Source organism: Vicugna pacos, chromosome 32, assembly GCF_048564905.1.
Source record: "Vicugna pacos chromosome 32, VicPac4, whole genome shotgun sequence".
NCBI lineage: Eukaryota > Metazoa > Chordata > Mammalia > Artiodactyla > Camelidae > Vicugna > Vicugna pacos.
This window is the reverse complement of record NC_133018.1, coordinates 15722024-15742406: the sequence shown is the minus strand read 5'-3', so window position 1 is coordinate 15742406 and position 20383 is coordinate 15722024. Positions and strand designations below refer to the sequence as shown.

Genomic DNA, 20383 nt, shown 5'->3' with positions numbered 1-20383 from the left:
TTGGCCACAGATTATAAACACCTGCTTGGCTTTTAAAGCGTCCTGATGTGAAGGTCACATCCCAGAGCAGTTCATCATCCCAGGAATCAGTATTCAGTGCAAAAGCCACCCAGGTGATTCTTAGGTGTGCTCAGGGATGAGAATTACTGCTTTAGAATACACGAATAACATTTGCTAAGCGACTTTGGTAAATTGAGGATGGGGAAGAGAAGAAGATTCCAATCCAAAAAAGGTGAAGCCAAATGAAATGGGTAGATAGAAACAGCATTCTGAAGTTAGCAAGGAGTAAGTATGGAGAGGTGTTTCCAAGAATCCAAGGCAGTCTGAACAGAGGAGAGCCTGCTATTAATTGAGCCTGCTTCAGGTAACCTAGAATTCTCACCTGTATGGCTTCAAAGCCCATACTTTTAAGTCAAGAATTGAGCACCTATTATGGGCCAAATGCATTTGTTTCTAAACAACTTTATGAGGTAGGTCTCTATTTTACAGAAGATGTATAAAAAGATAGCTTATATTTATTTCTAAAAAAAGTCATCTGGACCAGTAGCTCCCAACCCTGGATCCTTGGGGGACACTTAATTGTTATCATAAGAGTGTACATTTATGTACACTCTTCAGCACTGCCTACAGACCAAATCCATCATGTCATTAAATGCTGTTGTGATTATACAATATAAATCCTTCCAGAACTATTACTGAATCCCTAAAGTAATTTTTATTCTTTAATCAACCTGCAGATACTAAAATAACATCTATTAACATGTAAGAGTATACAATATATTTTTTCAGTATTAAAAAGGGGTCCCTCTTGTGTTGAAACTAGAACTCTCAGACATTGCTGGTGGGAATGTAAAATGACACAAGCCTCTTTGAAATGCAGTTTGGCAGTTTCTTACAAAGTTACACAGAGATATACCAGACAGCCATTCCACTCAAGAGAAATGAAACATGTCCACACAAAGACTTCTATACGAATCAAGTTCATGTTCACAGCAGCATTATTCGTAACAGTAGAAAACTAGAAACAAGCTAAATGCCCATCAACTGGTGAATGGATGAACCAAATACACTATATCCACACAACAGAATATTCAGCAATAAAAAAGAACTACTGATATGTGCTACAGTGTAAGTGGACCTCGTGAACATTACGCTAAATGAAAGAAGCCAGACACAAAAAACCTACCTGTTGTCTGATTCTGTTTATATAAAATATCCAGGAAAGGTAAATCAATACAGATCAAAAGCAGATCAGTGTTTGCCTGGGGCTGAGGGTGAAGGGAAGGCACAGACTGCAAAAGGACACAAGGGAACTTGGGTGGGGGGAGCTACAAAAATGTTCTAAAACTAGACCACAGTGATGGTGGCACAATTCTATAAATTTGCTAAAAATAACTGAATTGTACACTCACAATGGGTGAATTTTATAAAGGGTAAATTATACCTCAATAAGGCTATTCAAAAATAACATAGATGGTCACTGGGTAAGATTTTTAAAAGAGGGAGTCATCATACCAAAAGACCAGTGATACAGACACTAGTGAAGGAATTCAGCAAGAGTAAGTGTACATTATAGGAAGTAAAATATTAATTTTCTGGGTGGGTAAAACTTTTGGTAAATGGTTGTATTTATACAACCTATACACCTGAACTACAAAACTGAGTAATATACGCTTATTTGACTTGTAAATGCCGTCTTACACTCACCCTATTTCAGACAAGGTGCTCAGTCCTCTGTGGGAGGTGCCCCTAGTGTGCAGCTCTTGACTCAACAGTCGAGGACATGAATTAACCATAACAGATGGCAGAATGTAAGTGACAAAAGAAAGGTACTAAAGTGGTCCTGATGATCAGTGGAAGGAGAGGTGAAAACAGGTGGGGAAAGCACAGCAGAGGCCCCACGAAGGAAGTGGCCTTCGGGCCTGGGGAAAATTCCAACAAGTGGCAACAGGAAAAGACCATGTGAGGTAGGAAAGCACAAGGCATTCTCAGGAAAGATGCTCATCTGGGTGAAGCATAGGGCCCAGAGAGACAGTGGCAGATAAGGCTGGAAATGTGCTAGGTCCACCGGGTACAGAGCTTTAAATGCCACACCAAGGAGCTTCAACTTTACTTGGTCGGCAAAGGGGAGTCCCCCTGAAGACAATGAGTTGTTCAGAACTTCCACGGAAGAAGGAAATCTGACAATGGGAAAAAATGAAGGGGCAGAGCATAAAGGCAGGGAGATACGTGGGTGCTTACTGCAGAAAGTTCAGAGAGCCTCAACAAGGGATGTGGTGGTGCAAAGAGAAAGGAGGGGGCAGACTCTGCCTCTCTGGTCCTCGGAAGGAGGGGCCGTTCATGCTGAATTACAGCTCATCTCTGGTGGGCTTCTGCTTCATCAGTTTCCTTAGTGCTCTTAGGATCTGTCTGTCCCTTCCAGTTAAAGTCCACAACTGACACCTTTGGCAGTTTGTGTTTCAGAAGACACATTTTTTTCATTCATTTTGTTTTTTCCCCAATAAAAGGATTCTATTTGGCAAATAAATCCCTTTCACTTTAAAGAAGTGTTGTTACATGTTACATTTCTGCCAGTTCTTAAATAGGATGTTAATTTTGAAAGACTGGCCTCAATCCTCTGCTATGTTCAACTTCAATCTAGTTTTTGAGGGATAAGTCAAATATTTAAATAGACTGCAGTGCTTTGAGTTGACTTTATTTATTTGTTTGTTATTTATTTTTGAGTTGACTTTAAATATGCTCTTCACAGAGCTCCAGTTAAACACTAAAGTTCCTCTTTAACATATACTATAAAAAAGCCAGCTTTTTAAGTCTACAGACTGCATAAAGCAAAACACTACTGCTTAGGTCGAGAATTGTTTTTACTGCAAAGATTTTAAGCTCTGTTTTTGTTTGTTTGTTTTTTTACAGACTTTTTGTAACACACATGTGCATAAACCACAGCTTTACTTGCTCTGTGACCTTAGATGAGTCACATCCTCTTAAGCTCTTAGTTGTTTCCTGAACTGTGAGATCAAAGAGTCAGACGGTAAAAGGTATGTAACATGGGTTAAGCCTGACCTTCAAAATTGTACTGTGAAGGGGATTCTCACCATCTTAAACCGTTATGTTCGAAACCTAAAGTCAAATTGATAATGACCTACTCTTTCGGTCTTCAGAACAAATCAATAAGCCTTTTCTGGATGCTGCCATGTGTGTGGCCCTCCACTCAGCATTGTTGGGATAAAAATCAGTTAAAGACACAGTCCCTGCCTCCATACTGTCTAAAGCCCAGCAGGAAAGCAATCATCACCACGCGGGATATTAAATGGCAACGAAACTTAGACCTCAGGCTTTGTCATTTAGATAAACTGAGTTTGACAAAGAGCATCCCCAGATGTCCCTAACCTTTGAGGACAAAGTCAAAGATAATGCTTATATTCCATGGGCAGCCCTCCCTACAGGAGGCTGGATGCGGGTCTGTGTGGAGCATGATGAGCTGGGCGTAGCACAGCAGGTCTCTATTCACAGTTAATAATTTGTCCGCTTTACTTCTGTGAAATAATTATGGAATAAAGATCTTCAGTGGTGGAGTATATCCAAGATTCAGTTAACACCTCGTTTCCTTAATTTATATAATAGAAAACATGGAATTGATATTTGTTACTTAGATCTTATCATTAATAGAGAGGGAAAGCCATATGCTAAAATACCTCTGACATCATAGTTACGTCTTGCCTGTACTGTGAGCCTGACCACAACAGTGTCACAGGAGGAGTAACTGGTATCCATAGCAACATCACCAGACTGGGACCATGTAAAAAGCTGTTACCTAGCAACTGATGACGAGAGGTGTGTGTAAGGGGAATTCTTCCACTTCTGCAAATGATAAACATACAGCACTGAATGAGACTAATAATACCAGGGCAGTGTGGAAAATCTGACTTATCTGCAGAGAGTTAGGAATGTCAGGCTTGTAAAATCTTAGTACTACGCTGCATAATTTTAAACAGGAAGAGCACATAAACACCTCCTCACTGCCTACGCCGTCAGTCGTGTGCAGGGAAAGTACCTTCCACGCCATGACTGGAATGGAAAGCAAATTTCGTTGTGGCACCAGTCATCTCAACCTCTATTTCTCATTACACTGAAGCAATGAATTACGGTGAGAGGAGAAACCACCCCTGGTCTCAGAGAAGGATGGAAATGTTCTGCATGTAAAGAAGGCAGCATTACAAAGCTACCAGACTCCTAATATACCACATAATGTGAGAATATCTCCCTTAAGATTTTTTTTTTCACTAGAGATCACATATATGTATATGAACACTTAGAGTAAAAGAACCATCTAGTTCAATCCCCTTGTTTTACTGACACAGAAACTGAGACCCAGAATGAGGATTTATTTAAGGTCAGAAAGTTAGTGGCAGAGCATGGACTAGAACTGAGGTCTTCTGTTTTCCAGGCCAATTCTTTCCATTAAAACATGATGCCATTTTTTTCGCCTCATGTTTAAACAGGAATGTCTTTTGGACTTTATGGGAATGAGAAACAAAAGCCACTGAGATCTTAGGACTAATCTGTTGTAACAGCTAGTGTTATCCTACCTAATATAAACATGAACGTGTCTATCCTAAGGCAATCTGAAAAACATCCCTTTTTTTTTTATTCTGGGAATTCTGGATCAGATTATAGCTTCAAAGGAATTTGACCAAATCTGTGATTACTGGAGACATTACCTGAATACAAGAAGACCAACAGCTTCTCTATTTGGAGCAAAATGATATAATACATGTACAAAAAGGTGGTCCTGCCACAACTTTGTCTGAACTACTCAGAACTGGTGGGATGTCAGCAACCCGCCACTCCGACTCCTTCGGAAAACTGAAGCCCAGTGGAGGACAGCCCAGGGCTGTCTCTACAGATGCCGCTACGGGTGAGACTGGCCAGCTGTTCACCAGTCCACGTCTCCCTGGGCACAGAGCTGGCTTAGGCGTCCCAGCCTCTGCTGCAGCTGAGTCATGACCAGTTAATGAGTGGAAGCCACTCACACAATTTCCAGGCATGGCTCCCAGAAAACCTCCAGGCTCCTTCCCTTCTGCTGTGGCCTTGGAAGCCACCTGTTGAATGTGGAGGAGTCATAAGAAGGAAGGAGATGGCTGGACAACTGAATCACTGCCTAAACTGAGAGCCCCTCGCCAGTCAGGTATACCAGTTTTTATCTCCTCTGCTAAGTTACTAAGATTTAGGGATTTATTTGTTACAGAAACTTCGGTATTAATTAATAAAACTATAACTAGGGTTACCCCTCTACAAATAGTGAATACTACTCCTTTGGGTTTTTTTCTTAATCAGTATTACATTATTTACTCCCAAAGAGAGGCCTGTTTTATTTGTCAGTAAAAGCCCCACTTGGAGTAGCAAAGGACTAGGACTGCAGACCCACTTAACTCTCCTGGGCCTCCTTAACTGCTTATTAACAGATCAGTGATTTATAAATCATTTCTTAATACACAGTTGAAAAACTTTTTTTTTCAAATAAAATATTAAGCAGAACTTCAATATATGAAACATAAAAATGCTCAGGTTGAAATGGAACTGGGGAAGGGGACTGGAATCCACTAGCTTAATGTCCCTTTCAGCTCTTCCCTGCAACTATTCGGAGGGCCCCCTTGGAGACCTATGGCTCCTCAGCCTGTAGTCTGAGAACCGCAGATCTGGCTTCCCAGCTTATGTAGGGGTCTTCCTACCCCATATGCTTTTCTGTATGTAATCTGATGAGAAGCCTCAATAAACAGACGCAGATAAAGGTTATCTTTTTATCAATATTAACTTTTTATAAATTTAAATGTTTAAGATTTACAAGTTCATTAAAAATAATCAGGCTTTTTAAAAACAACTTGAAATTGGAGGATGAGGATAATAGTGGCAGCTCTGTATTTAATACATTATGTATTTGTGGATTTAGCTTTGATTTTTGTTTTACACAGCTCATCTTACAGCAGCCTAATACTCTAGTTAACAGAGATGGTACAAAGGCAAGGGAAGCTGGCAGCGCAACCTGAGGCCCCAGTGGTCTATCACCTGTTTAATGAGGCATTCATCTCAAAGAGTGTATGATACGTATTTTGGTAATGGTTCTTCAAAGTGTTACAAATTTTAAAAAACATAGTCAAGTTTGCAGAACCTCCGAAAAGCAAACATTTTACAAACATTTTCTAGTCTGATCCAGCTAGACTAGAAGTTCCTTTTCAGTTCTAAAAATTATACGACAGCATTGGGTCATTGTCCCGGACTCCAATGGAGAGCAATGGAGAAGATGCCATCAGGGTCAAAACATTACCTGCTTCAGGGTGGAGGGGGAGGAATAAATTAGGAGTCTGGGATTGGCAAATACAAACCACCATATATAAAACAGACAAACAACAAGGTCCTACTGTAGAGCACAGGGAACAGTATTCAGTAGCTTGTAATAATGTATAATGAAAAAGAATACGAAAAAGAATATATATATGTGTAACTGAATCACTACGCCGGACACCAGCAATGAACACAACATTGTAAACCAACAATACTTCAATTTTTAAAAAATTAACCTGCTTTTCTGCTGATTATGTTTACTCACTGAATACAGATACTTTTTTTTTTCAAGGCAACAATATTTAGGGAGCAGGATATGGCTTATCCAGCATAGGTAACAAAAGAGCACACAGCTTGCAGCCAACCTTTTTTTTTCTCTGCCAGTAAATGCTAACCTTCCACCACCTGCAATCCATTTGCCAGGTACAAAAGTTAGAGGCCTCACCATACACCAGGCAGAGGCAACACATTTAACTGTTTTCCACTCCAACACAATACACTAAGCTGTCTAGAGGGACTGAGGGAATCCAGATTTTAACGTCAAAAAAAAAAAAAAGCTGACTGCCATTGTATTAAGGCAAACCTAGCAGCATTAAGAAGATCTACTCCCACAGTGATTCATCTGAAGCTTGGGCCTTGCAACCTCCCAAATTTAGACTTAATATGCTAGAACCTCAGGCACTCCTCTTTTGAGAAAGATAATCAGAACTAGATACAATTGTAGCTTAACACAACCAGCCTGAGGACTCCTGAATCAGGCATGCCTCTCTCTGGGTAAATAACTAAGAACAGGCTCAAATAACCAAGACATGAATCTACCAATAAAAACACCCATATGCTGAAAAAGCAAGCAATTACCACCCTAATGTGTTTAACCTACTAATTAGCAGCAATAGCACCAATCTGGAAAAAAGCTGGAAACGCTGTCTTCATAGAGGAGAGCTCCTATCTGCAGAGCCCCTTTTCTCTTCTAGCTGAAGGGAACCTCTCAGCAAGTCCTCCTCAGCCCTTGCAGCACACCCTTGACAGAACAAACAGAAACAGCTAAAAAAAAGTGAACCCTAAACCTTTGGATTCGTTTTCCTCAGTGACTCTGAAGTTATGAGGCAGCCAAAACAGTGACACCCAGCAAATATCAACTAAAAAAACAAGCCAATGAGATGGAAATACTCTGTGAGGAGATTTTTGTTTCTGATGGACTAGTCGGTCCTTGAAAATGGCCAAAAACCAATCTTGAAGCCAATGGTTAACCCATAACCAGTGCAAAGCCTTGGGCAATGTCACTAAATCTCTGACACTCGGTTTCCACATCGGACAAAGAGAGGGTAATTACCACTACCTCTGTCACAGAGTGGTGGTGACATTAGAGGAGGTCCTATATGGGTCCTCTGGAAATTTAAATTACTGTTACTTGGTTGGGAAATAACCTTGTTTTCAAAATGTCTTTCAAGGATAAGCTGACTGAAGCCTGCCATGTCTTTTTTTCTACAACAACACAGCACCTGTACATGAAACAGACTTTAAGAATAAGATCAATAAAATACAGGCCCCCCTCACCCCAAAAGGAACAAAAGCCCAACCGGCAATTAAAACTACTTCTGATGAGCAGCTGTTGTGCTTCACTGTAAGGTGTTCTAGAAACAAGGATGGCTCTGTGTCACCAGTGAAAAGTGATATTGTTTATGTACCAGGAGGATTCTCACAAAACCTCCACGTTAAGCTTCCCACCTCCTTCGTCTTAGGCAACAAGTGTGGTCCATGTCTCTCTCCTCTCCTCTTCCTGAAAGTCAGGCCCACTGTATCCTTCCCACTTTTCATGTAGTTAGGAAGGTTAAGTGTTTAACACGCCTTATGAAACCCCACCGTCAAAAACATTGTGGTATCACTTTCTAAACTGGAAATACATGTTCTCCAAATACAGTTTGAGTCTCACAGAATCTTAGAAGCTAGACAAGAATTTAGAGGGTGTTTTGCCCAGCTGAGCCAATGAACGGGGATAAAGGCATTCCCACAATGTATACTCGGTGCCATGGAATAAATCTGACTCGATTCCTGGGAAGGCCAATTTTAAACAAATATTTTTGAGTATAAATTTGACCACCAAACAAAGCATTTGTACACGCCAGTACGTGCTGGGGACACTTCAGATTTTTCTGCTCTCAAGTTAGAGAATCAATGTTTGACAAGATGCAGAAATTTCATCTACGCGATAAGGATATGATAATTATCATGGTGGCTACTATTTGTTGAGCTCTGACTTATGCTAGACATTGTGCTTAGAGCTTTACATACTCATGTAGTCCTCGTAACACCATCAGACAATAGTAAAAGGTAACTGTTTCCATTACACAGTGGAGGAAATCAAGATTTTAAAAAAGTGAGAAAACTTTCCCTTGTTCACCCAGCTAGTGAATAACAGAGTTGGTATGTGGTCCCAGGACTGTCTGGGCTTCGAAGTCGGTGACCTTAATTGCTGCCTCAGAAATATGAAACTGAGGCACAGGAACCCTAATAAGTCTAGAACTGGAAGATCCCTAATTAAGTCACATATCTTTCTGTCCCAAGTTTTCCCAGCTATAAAATTAGAGCAATATGTATCCCTTTGTTCATCATAATGAGGATCTGAAAGCTCATGGGATACCTATGCTCAGAGCATCCTATTTTAGAGCTGAAAAGAACCTTGGTCACACAAACACTTGCAGATGAATGCTTACGGCAGCCTTATTCATAATACCCAATTGTCCATCAACTAATGAATCAATAAACCAAATGTGTTATAGCCATACAATGGAATACTCTTCAGCCATAAAAATGAATATATGCTACAGTGCGGATGAACCTGGAAAACATCATGCTAAGAGAAAGAAGCCAGCCACAAAAGGTTATGGATGTGTGGTTCTATTTACATGAAACGTCTAGAAAAGACAAATCCATAGAGACAGAGAGCAGATCAGTGGTTGCCAAGGGTCATGGCGGGGGTAGCGGGGCAGGAGGAATGGGGAGTGACTGGGTGTAGGCTTTCTTTTTGGGGCGTGTGAAATGTTCTGTAATGAGTGGTGATGGTCACACAACTCTGTGAATATACTAAAACCCACTAAATCGTACACTTTTAAAATGGGAATGCTATGGCATATGAATTCTATCTCAACAGAGCAGTTATTTAAAAACAAAACCAAAAAAACTTTGAGCCCACAGAAGCAAAGGGAATACATTTAAAAATACTTTGGACAAAAGTGTCACAGAAATATCACACTACATTTTAGATGTTATACATTTCATGCTTATAAAGACACACTGTAGGGAAAGCATGGTCTGCTGCTGCTCCTGCTGGTTACAGGAGAATCTTCATTCACTTCAAAGTACTCAGCTCCTCTAATTTCTGAATACCTAGTCAATAAAATGATAATAAAATGCAATCTAAACTGACTGCTGATGGAAACCCAAGGGGCTTGTCCTGCTTAAAAAGAGAAAGGGAAAAAAAGCCACAAAACTCATCAAGGGCCTACACTCAAGGCCAGAGAAGATAACGGGAATCTAGATCTAGTGGAAATGTTACCTTCCTATGTTCTCTTAGAAAGAGCTTATCAGAACCTTCTACAGAGAAATCAGGCAGAGGAACTTCAACTATAAAGATGCCGTCTCAGTGAAATGGCCATCAAACCTGAAGCAAATTGTAAACTCCATGTACTGCTTAACATAAACACATTACCTCACTTCCATTTCAGCAGTACTTGCACGAGGTATTTTTTTTACCCCCATTTTAAAGATAAGAAAGAGGAAGCACAAACAAGGTCACCCAGTTGATGAGAAGCAGAGTCAAGATTCAACAAGCGTCCAGATTCCAAGCTCAGTGCGCTTCTGCTGTGTCATGCAAATATTTGCTTTCTCTACGCGTCTCTCTCAGAAAGGAGAGCCGAGTTGGCTTCAGCTCATGTTATTTTGTGACATGAACTTAGCTCCCGAGAAATAACTTCCCCTTATGTTGTTCTGGTGTGTTATATTTCTTTCATAAGTCTCCATAAGAAACACCTGTTCAGAGCAAGTATTAAATGTTTTTGAATAAATACATCAATCTGGCCAGGCCTATATCTGGTTAGCTTAATCTTTCATGAATAATGAATGAGGACTCAAAAAACCTACGAAATCTTACAAGGCTAGAGATTCCCTTCCCAGTTACTGAAACAGATTCTAGAACCGAGTCAGAAGGCCACTGAGCTGGCCCTGTAAATGACTTCTTGAAAAACTCCAACTCTTCCTTTGCAGCCAATCAAATGGTGATTTGATTCCCTAGAGGAGAAACCTGCAGGCAAGATCTTTAGCTCCACCAACCACCTGAATTCTCACCTTCACATATATTCTCATAGCTCCTGCAACTAGCTATTTTCCAAGTTACCAGGCCTCTCTCTTTCTCTCTCTCCCTCTCCCATCTGCCCCAGCCTACCCGCCGCCCCCCACCCCGGCCCCGTTCCATTCTCTCCTTCTGTCTCTCCTTTACCCTTCCTTGTGACCCATGAAGGTCTCAAGTCCCCATAGGAAGCAACTATGACACAAACTAGTGAAATAACTTCATATGCTGCTCTAGCTAAGCCTCTCCCAGAGACCCAAGCACCAAACACCAAACATGCGGACAAGGGCTGTGCTTTGATGAGAACGTTCGTCCTTAGAGATGAGATCAGGGTACAAGTTCTATTTTCCTCTGGTAACTGAAATTGTTTTATTTTCAACACATAAGAAGAATTGAGGTATGGTAATAAATCCAACTCTAAATTTTCAAAAGTAGGTGGATTTAGACACCAGGGCATTAACAACATTCTTGCATTTGTTAAATGGTATGTTCTGTATTTAAATTAGATTTCCACCTATTCATTCCTCAGACTCCTTTGCAATGATTACAGTCTTGACTTGGTTAGTTAATACTTCCATGATACCACCCTATAAAGGCACAAAGAAGAACTTTTACCTAACGTGGAAATAAAGAGGATACATTTTAAATACAGACAAATATATCCTCCTTTTTATGTTTAGACAATATGAAAGAATATATATTCACAAATGTAGCATCAGTGAAAACCATTTGCTCTAGACATTTTCTCTAAGCTTTTCAGTTTAAAGATGGCACCATTTAACATTTGAACTAAATGCATTAACATAATTTTACCAGTGACAGACTTTCTCTAGGTAAAAGAATCAACGACTTTTAGAGCTGTAAAGAACGTCAGAAACCATTAAGCAAACTCTTTCATTTTAAAAATGAGGAAACTCCCAAGTTAACTGATTGCCAGCCGTCTCCTGACACCTAGTTCACCACAACTGAAATTCTTATAGGTGACAAACCCTTTTTTGTTGATACCAATACCAAAGACAACAAAAATCAGAACTACTCTTACCAGATACACGACTGACATTACGCCAAAGCTGTTTCAACTTTCAGTATTTTATACCATAAAATCTTAACTTGTGACTCACCCTGCTGAGCTGATCCAATAACCTTTGGTTCTGTTCTGATAATTCCTGGACGGCCCGTGTCTTTTCTCGATCTGCTTCCCGTAAATGAACCTGCTGCCTCTCCAGCTCATCCTGAAGCTGTTTCACGTCACTCTCCAGCTCGGACACGCGCCCTTCCCACTCCCCTTCTCGGTTCTCAAATCGTCTTCTTAGTTCATGTTTCTCTTGTTCTAAGTGCTGGGTGAAAAGTGAAGAGGATTTTAAAAACTGTTAAAAAATCCTGAGACTTTCTATTTTTTTCTTTTCACACTCTCTTTTAACTTTTCTTTTTCCCAGTCAGCACAGGAAACCACTGCCACATTGGCAGGTAGGTTCACAGCTGCAAAAATATTCCCTTCTTCCAGAGTAGGGAAGAGAGCCATTCTACGAAAATACTTAATGTTATTACGTTTGTTCTTGTCCTTGGTCATGGGGATTCTAGACTTAGGAATTCACGTGAAATTTAGTAAGTCATCTAATTAATTGGTGAAATATACAGTTAAACAACTTCAAGTGAGTCTTTTAAAAAGCTTCTTTTGCTATCATCTGTTATGCCTCACATAATACAATTTTCAGAGACAGAAAGAACTCCAGAGATCCTTCAGATCAACCACTTTTTCTTACAAATGAGGCGACCAAAGATAAAGAGGTTCAGTAACAAGCTCAAGGTCTACAGGAGCAAGTGGGCTGGGATTTGGGTCTCATTTGACTGTTTAATGCTCTAAATCACAACTCAATAAATATTTGTTGCTATATATAGCACTGTATTTCAAAATCATTAACGCAAGTTCAGGTTCAGGCCTACTTTTATTAAATCATAGCCTACTAGCCTTGCATAATTATCTCTGATCCCTTCATTCCTTCTTGAGCACCTGTTATGGGCCAGCCACTGTCCTGGATCATGGTGATGAGCAGAACAGACATGCTCTTTGCCTTTACAGAATTTCCATTCTAGTGGGAGAGGCTGATAAAAGAAATAAGTTGTACAGTGTGACAAATGGTATGCAGGAAAAGTACAGATGGTCTGAAGTAGCAGCTCAACAGAAAAGAATTCTTTTGGATTGAAGGAAGTAAGAACATCTTTTTGTTTCTGTGAGATAAATACGAATGTCTCTTTTCAGAGACAAGTATGTTCTCCTGCTTTAAAAGCATAGTATGGTAGGGAGAGGTTATAGCTTAAGTGGTAGAGTGCATGCTTAGCATGCACAAGGTCCTGGGTTCAATCCCCAGTACCTCCCCCTAGGTAAATAGATAAATAATTACCTCCCTCCCCCAGCCAAAATAAATAAATACTATAAAAATAAATAAATAAAAGCATAGTATGTACAAAAAAGCCAAGCCTATACCTCAGGGAGTATATGATATGTGTATGAAATGTAAAGCAATTGCTGAAAAATATATCCACCTGAACACCAATTTCAAAGACTGATTCAGTTAAGAACGGGATGAGGCCTCGGCATGCATCCATCTATCTATTTATCAATCTATCGATCTATTGATTTATGAACCTAGGTTCTACAGGAAATTCTGACGCACTGAAGATTGATATCAAGCAATGAGGTTGTTTCAGCCAGCTACGATGAGCATTTGAATCTTCTCCTTCAGAGCACTCAGACATCCCTTCACCTTGGGAATCTATGCTCTTATTCTATCCAAGTTCTCACCTTTCAAATGTTTTCTGGAATGTCTCTTCTGGAAAGCCTTAAGGGCCAGTGTATAGTTACACAAGAAAATCAGTTCATTACTTCACATCTAAAAAGAGATGATCCCATTTCATCCTGCCATTTTATCCCTCCAATTTGCTCTAAGTGACTTGTGAATGTTTCTGAAAGTCTAATATGCCCCAAAAGATGAAAATTTGCCATGACACAGCAGTCAGAATAAAGTGTCAAACAGTGATCCAAAATTAAAATTCTGACCACATTAGCAAAGGCATTTTCACTGAAATAAATATATGGCCTCCAATGTTGACCACTTTAAAGGGAGTAACCCATTTGGATATAGTCATGCTGGTATATTTGTTGAAAAAGTCACATTACAGTTATACTTTATATGGCCTGACTTTGGAGCACATGGGAAAAGACGAGAGACCTGCAGTCCTCAGCATGAGAATTTTCTGCTCTATGCTTCCCTCATTTTGCTAAACTTCCAAAAATGAGAATGTTTTAATCACTGTAGAAACTTCCGAAAGATTAAATGCAGAAGCAAATGCTAATTGCAATCCTAAAATTGTGATACTTGGTTTTATTGAGTATTTCCAAAATGGAAAAGACTGAGCAGAAGGCAACAGCAAGAACTCAGTAATCAGTGTTACTGAGAGGCCAGATAAATTAGGCTTGTGCTCTAAAAGAACAGAGAGACTTAAAAATATTCAGCAAACAGCTGTTAGTGAACAGCCCAACCAAGCAACTAAAACAATCCAATCCACTTGCCGGGGGATGGGGCAGGGCGAGGACAGGTGGTGCTGATCAGTCTACTCTGTCCTTAGATTTCTTTGGACATGAGACAAACTTCCTAATTCAGGTGTCCCAACACTTTGAAAAAAAAAATCAAGACTTTCCTATTAATGATTTTAGCCTTTTGTCTACTCTGAGAAAAGAAAGCTTTCTTCTACTATTATATATATATCAATTAAGTGTTAAATTTACCAGTAAACTCTAGCCAGAATACCAGCAAGTGTGAAGATCAGGCTCTGCCCATGCTATTCCTTGTTTCTCAGCATTATATGGTATTTTAAAGCTAACATCTACACCTGAAACTAATTTAACGTTGTATGTCAATTACACATCAATTCAAAAAAGGAAAAAGTTAGTATCAAAACTGTCAAGGTCATCAAAAACAAAAGTCTAAAAAACTGTTACAGCAAAGAGGAGACTAAGAAAATACAGAAACTAAACATACTGTGGTATCCTGGAACAGAAAAAGACATTAGGTAAAGGCTAAGGAAATTTGAATAAACTAAGGACATTAGTTAATAAAAACTTGCCAGTACTGGCTCACTAATCATGGCAAGTATACCATGCTAATGAAGATGTTAATAATAGAGAAACTAGGCTCACAGCGAAAAAAAAAGTGACAATGAATACATGTGTGTCCATGTATAACTGAAAAATTATGCTCTACACTGGAATTTGACACAACACTGTAAAATGACTATAACTCAATAAAAAATGCTATAAAAAATAACAGAGAAACTGGGAGCAGGGCATACGGAAACTGTACCATCACTCCAGTTTTTCTGTAAATCTAAAACCATCCTAAAAAAAAAAGTTTAAACTCTGAAAAAACAAAAGTTAGTATCATTAGCCCACCCAAAACTGGTTGTTACAGAAATAGCTTTCTGCAAAGAACCAAAAAAGCAATATGATTCTCATAAGTCCAGGATATGATTCTTGAAAAATAGTATGTCTTAATCATTTCAATCAGTTTTATTAAAATTGATATAACAAAGGCAATTTATTGGTTTAGATAGATTGAAGGAGGTATATTTCATTGTACTGGTGTACTGTACAAACGTACCCATGTATTTTACATTCATATTTTATTGTATTTTTAAAATTTTAATTGAAGTTGATTTACAATGTGGTATTAGTTTCAGGCATTCAACAAGGTGATTCAAATATATTCTTTTTCAGATTCTTTTCCATTATAGGTTATTACAAGATATTGAATATAGTTTCCTGTGCTATACAGTAGGTCCTTGTTATTTGTCTGTTTGACATACAACAGTGTATATGTTAATCCCAAGCTCCTAATTTATCCCTCCCTGCTAGAAAAAAATACTATCTTTTAAGTGGACCAAGCACTGAATGCAAATAAGGACTCCTGTGTTTGCTTAGCTAAATCTATTACCCCATTATGTAATCATTTTCACCTTAGTTGTTTTGCCTCTTGAATAATAGCACTCAAATCATGAGAATTGGCCTAGGGAAGGGGGAAGAAAATGTAACTGATGGAAAAGACTATTTCTGCAGTAAGAGAAATTTCACTCTCAGCTGGAAGAGGGGATAAAAGGGATCCTGGACATTAAAAACATATTTTTAAAAAACTAAATATTTAAAGGCAGGGAGGATATAGCTCAAGCGGTAGAGTGCATGCTTAGCACTTAAAAATGACTTGTTGGTCCTGAAGTTAGAAACGTGCCAATTTTGAAGTCCTAAAGAAGCAGATGGGACTAAAACAAAACCAGTCTCGTTATTTAGTCGTCAAACCAACATTCTCTCATGTGTTTATCTTTCAAACTAACCCATGAAAAAATGCGTTTGATTCCACTGACAGTTTGTAGAAAATTACAAATTCTTTTTCTAAAATTGAAGTATAGTTGATTTGCAATGTTGTGTTAGTTTCTGGTCTACAGCACAGTGATTCAGTTATACATATATGTATGTATTCTTTTTATTATAGGTTATTACAAGTTATTAGATATAGTTCCCTGTGCTATACAGTAGGAGCTTGTTGTTTATCTTACAAATACTTTTTAAAGTAAGGACTGAAAATATTGAATTTAAGTGAAATCCTAAATGTTGAATTTTATTGATAATCTAGCAGAGCGGCTGTGTTAAACTTTAGACATTCTAAACTTTAGGCTGTCTGTCCAAACAGACATTCTAAACTCTAGGCTGCTTAAAAAATATACTTGTAGGTATAATTTGCAAGGGAAAATTCACTTGTAGATATCAAATGAAATAGTCCTGTTAATCAGATTTGTCACTCTCATATTAACTAACAGAATTAACAAAGAACTAATGATAATACGAACCTTTATAAGATATTTTTAAATGTACTTTTCTTAAAAACTAAAAATTTTTAATAATTTTTAGACATACCTAAAAAAAAGTATAACTGAACCCCCATCACTCATTAATACTGATTAATGATCAGTATTTTGCTCTTTTTAAATGTAATTTTAAAAATTACGGTAAAGTATACCTAACATAAAATTTACCATCTTAACCATTTTTAAGTATACTGTTGGTTCAGGAGTGTTAAGTACATTCACATTGTTGTGCAAAACCTCCAGAAATTAAAAATAAAATTTTAACGCTAGAGTTCATATGCTGACCTAAGAGCTGTGAAGTTTTTAGAAATAGTTTAATAAGAATTTTAAACTATTTTATTATTGTCTATCAAGTCAATAGCAAAAGAGCCAAATGTAATTTATTCGTTTACAACAGAACCTTTTGTATTATAGAATTTGGAAATCTTTCTCCTTTGTTGAAGACATGTATAAAGGTTCCAAATGAAACCCAGGATGTGTGTAACTGCACACTTAGGAGTACCCTAAAATCTATCACTAATCAAACTGACTGATGTTCCTTTCAAGCTGGCTGTCTCTTTCATCAAGTCCCTCACTTGGAGGAATTTCAAATCTCAAGCATAAATCTCTGCAGTAGTACTTCTGTATAGAGTCTGTAATCGAATCTCTTTAAAGAAAAAATAAATGATACCCTTTTATTTCTAGACCTCTGCTTCAAATGAAAATTAAACAATTCCATTCATTGGGTTGCTTTTTGGCAGTCTACCTACAGGTTTCACAAACCACTTTTCAGAGAGGTATCTCAGGAGTTCATCGACTGGCAGACCTAGTTAACAGGCCAACTGAACTACAGGGCACTCACTGGTTTCCTTTTTTTCTCCCTGATTTACTTTTGATATGTCTGGATGACAGACACACTTCTTATAGAAAAGTTTCTTAATCTACATTCTGACTGTTTGACCAGTGGCAGTGATGTGGAACCAGAAGACTGGGGTCAATTTCAGACCTCATTCAGGACTGTACTGTTCTCTTGTAACTGAGACTAAAAAGAACTGGTGGCAGCCAAACTGGGTAACAGTAGTAAATGCACAAGCATAAAAGGATAAACTCATCTCCAATGCCACAGACACCCACTTACCCAACCCCCTTCTTTTTTTTTTTTTTAAATCTAATTTTTAGAAATGGTGGCAATCTATACCACTTTCAAGGCCCTTTTCTAGGGAAGGGCAAGAAAACAAATGTGCGCAAGCTGCAAAAGTCTGGTCCAGAGAATTGGCAGAAATCTTACAAATACTCTAAGCAGTATTTATAACAATAGTTAAAGTTATATGGTTCTCATAGGTTGCATCTAGCCATGCAACTGCATGTGTGAGACCCAGAACAGAAACAGAAAAGTACTGTTTAAATACATATAAACACTGAAGTCCAAATTAAATCCACAACCTATGGTCACATGCTGAGCCCAGGCTTGTCTGATTTCTGCAGTGGAACCATATTTCCTAATCCTTGAGTATTTGAAGGCTATATAAAGCTCCTTTAGGGGCACTTGTTTCCCACAACTCTGAGCTGCTGGGAAGTTAAGACAAGGGCATCTGGAGGCCTTAATGCCAAAGCTGGAAAGCTTTCGGCTAACACCCTGATTAGTGATTAACCACTTCTCTGAAAACCTGGAGCATATTTTAAATGCTTCCCGACTTTCTAATTTCCCTGTGTGCACATATCACTTCAGTGCTGTATAAATTAGTCATACTGTAAGCTCTATTTTAGATGCTGTGTACAGTACGTATATAGAACGGCCCACAGCGGTTGGAGCCGTGCGTGGACCCTCGTGCTGTGATGTGAGAAGGTTGGGAAAGTCAGGTGGGTCCAATGAATGCCCTGGTCTGATAATCCAAAACCCTCCATCCAACCACCCGCCTTGCAAGCGGTTTTCTGTGAGGTAGGGTGAGCAAGGATGGGGTGGGGCGGGGTAGGTGAGTTAGTGGTTCCCGAAGCTGCCCAGGGCCGGCTCGCGGGCGCCTGGGCTCCCTCTACCACCGCCCTGCTTCCCACCCACCCCAGGAGGGACGTCCTCACCTCCAGCTTATCTGTCAGCTCCTTGTGCATCTGCTCGTACTGCCGGCTCATGTCTTGGTTCCTCTCGAGCAACGCCTTGCCCAGTCGGGCCGCCAGCACCAGATCCTTCTCCTTCTGCCGGATCACCGACAGCAGCTCGGGATCCTGAGCGGGTGGCGGCTGCAGTTCGGCCCCCTCGGCCGAAGGCCCGGGCTCGGCCTGAGGATGCTCCCCGGGGTCGGACGGCCGTTCCCCGGCCGCCAGCAGCGCCAGCTCCTCCTCTAACGCCAGTTCCAGCTCCCCGGGGCCCCCGGGGAAAGAGATGAGGGCGGCGGCGGCTGGACTCCCGACAGCGTCCGCGGCCGCGGCGGGCAGCTCCATGCAGCAGGCGCTGTCCGGCTCTGCGGGTGCTGAAGCGCGGCCGGCCAAGCCCAGGCAGAAGGCGGACATGGCCCGCGCGCGCGGAGCCCGCAGCGGTGCGGCCCGGCCGGCGCGCGCCAGGCTGCAGGGGGGAGGGGCCCCGCCGCGCCGCCCCGCGCCCCGCGCCTCGCCTCGCGCCGCGGCACGCGCCCCCCGGGTCCCCGCGAGCCCTGGGCGCGGCGCGCGCCGGCCCGCCCCTCCCCCGCGCCGGCGGCACGCGCCCCCTCCCCCGCCCCGGGGCTCAGCTGCTCCGCTAGCGCTGGAGAGGAGGAGGAGGGGGTGGCAAAGGAAAGACTAAGGAAGGGAAGACTGAGGGGACGCGAAGCGGGAGGGGAGGTTGCGAGGAGGAACGCCGCCGCCGCCGCCGCCGCCGCCGCCGGGTTTTCAGCCGCCCTGTTGCTGTTGCTGTTGCTGCTGCTGCTGCCGCCGCTGCCGCCGCCGGCCGGGCAGCGCCTCACGGGGCGGGCTGCGCTCTGGTGTCGCCGCGACGCTCGCTGCTGCTGCTGCCGGCGGCCGCTCTCTGCAGCCGCGCTCCATGTCCCTCGGCTCGGCGGCAGCCCCAGCAGCAGCAGCGGCGGCGACGGCAGCTGCTGCAGGCGCCGAGGCGGCGGCTCCACATCGCGCGCCGCGCAGCCGGGCGAACTCCTTCCTGCCTTCCTCGGCTCCTCCCGCTCACCGGGCCAGCCGCACCCCGCCCCGGGCTTCCGGCCGCGCCCCCTCTCCCCGCCCCTTGCCGGAGCCTGACGCGCGCGGGCACCTGTTCGCCGCGCCCGCGCGCGATTCGCCGGTTCGCGGGTCTCCTCAGCGGCGCCCAGGTGGCGCCGACTGCCTTAACCCGTGCGCTGCCTCCCGCCCCGGGGCGGCTGCGCGCGCCGCCTGTGGAGATGGCTGGCGCATCCCTAACAGTCCACGCGTCCCCCAACAACCCCACCCCCGCGCGGCCACGCCCCCGACCTCGCCTTCACCTTGGGGTGTGGCCCCGCCCCCACTACGCTCACCTCGGGGTGTGGCCTCGCTCTCACCTCGGGGCACGGCCCCGCCCCCAGCCTGCCCTCACCCCGGAGCCCCGCGGGGTCCCCTGCCTCGCTCCGGCTTCTATGCTGGGGCGTTTCCCTGAGTCTGATGGAGTCTTGGAGTTGCCTATTAGGTGGTCTCCAAGGGGACTGGGGACATTTCTCCAAGAAGAGTGGTCAAACCCGACAGAGACTCGTAGTCCTGGAATTTGGGTCTGAGCCCCCGCGAGAACTAAGCAGTCAGGAGAGGGAGCCCTAGAGAGCAGTAGGAAAAAGGATGACTTCAGAATCCCAGCATCTTAGTGATGATGACTCA

The 20383-nt window shown here is 41.9% G+C and overlaps 1 protein-coding gene across 2 annotated transcripts in view; it reads right to left on the bottom strand.

Moving 5' to 3' along the window:
• Positions 1 to 19708, bottom strand: part of BICDL1 (BICD family like cargo adaptor 1) — a 66283-nt gene extending 46575 nt beyond the window's left edge. Inside the window, exons 1-2 of one of the 2 annotated variants that reach the window (XM_031670028.2) lie at positions 18656 to 19708; positions 11806 to 12021 (exon numbers count right to left, since the gene is read on the bottom strand). In XM_031670028.2, the coding sequence (XP_031525888.2) occupies positions 11806 to 12021; positions 18656 to 19084 (645 nt within the window). In that variant the 5' untranslated portion in view covers positions 19085 to 19708. The remainder of the gene's footprint in view (positions 1 to 11805; positions 12022 to 18655) is intronic. The other variant, XM_006204802.4, reaches the window with a different exon arrangement.
• Between the last annotated feature and the right edge of the window lie 675 nt (positions 19709 to 20383).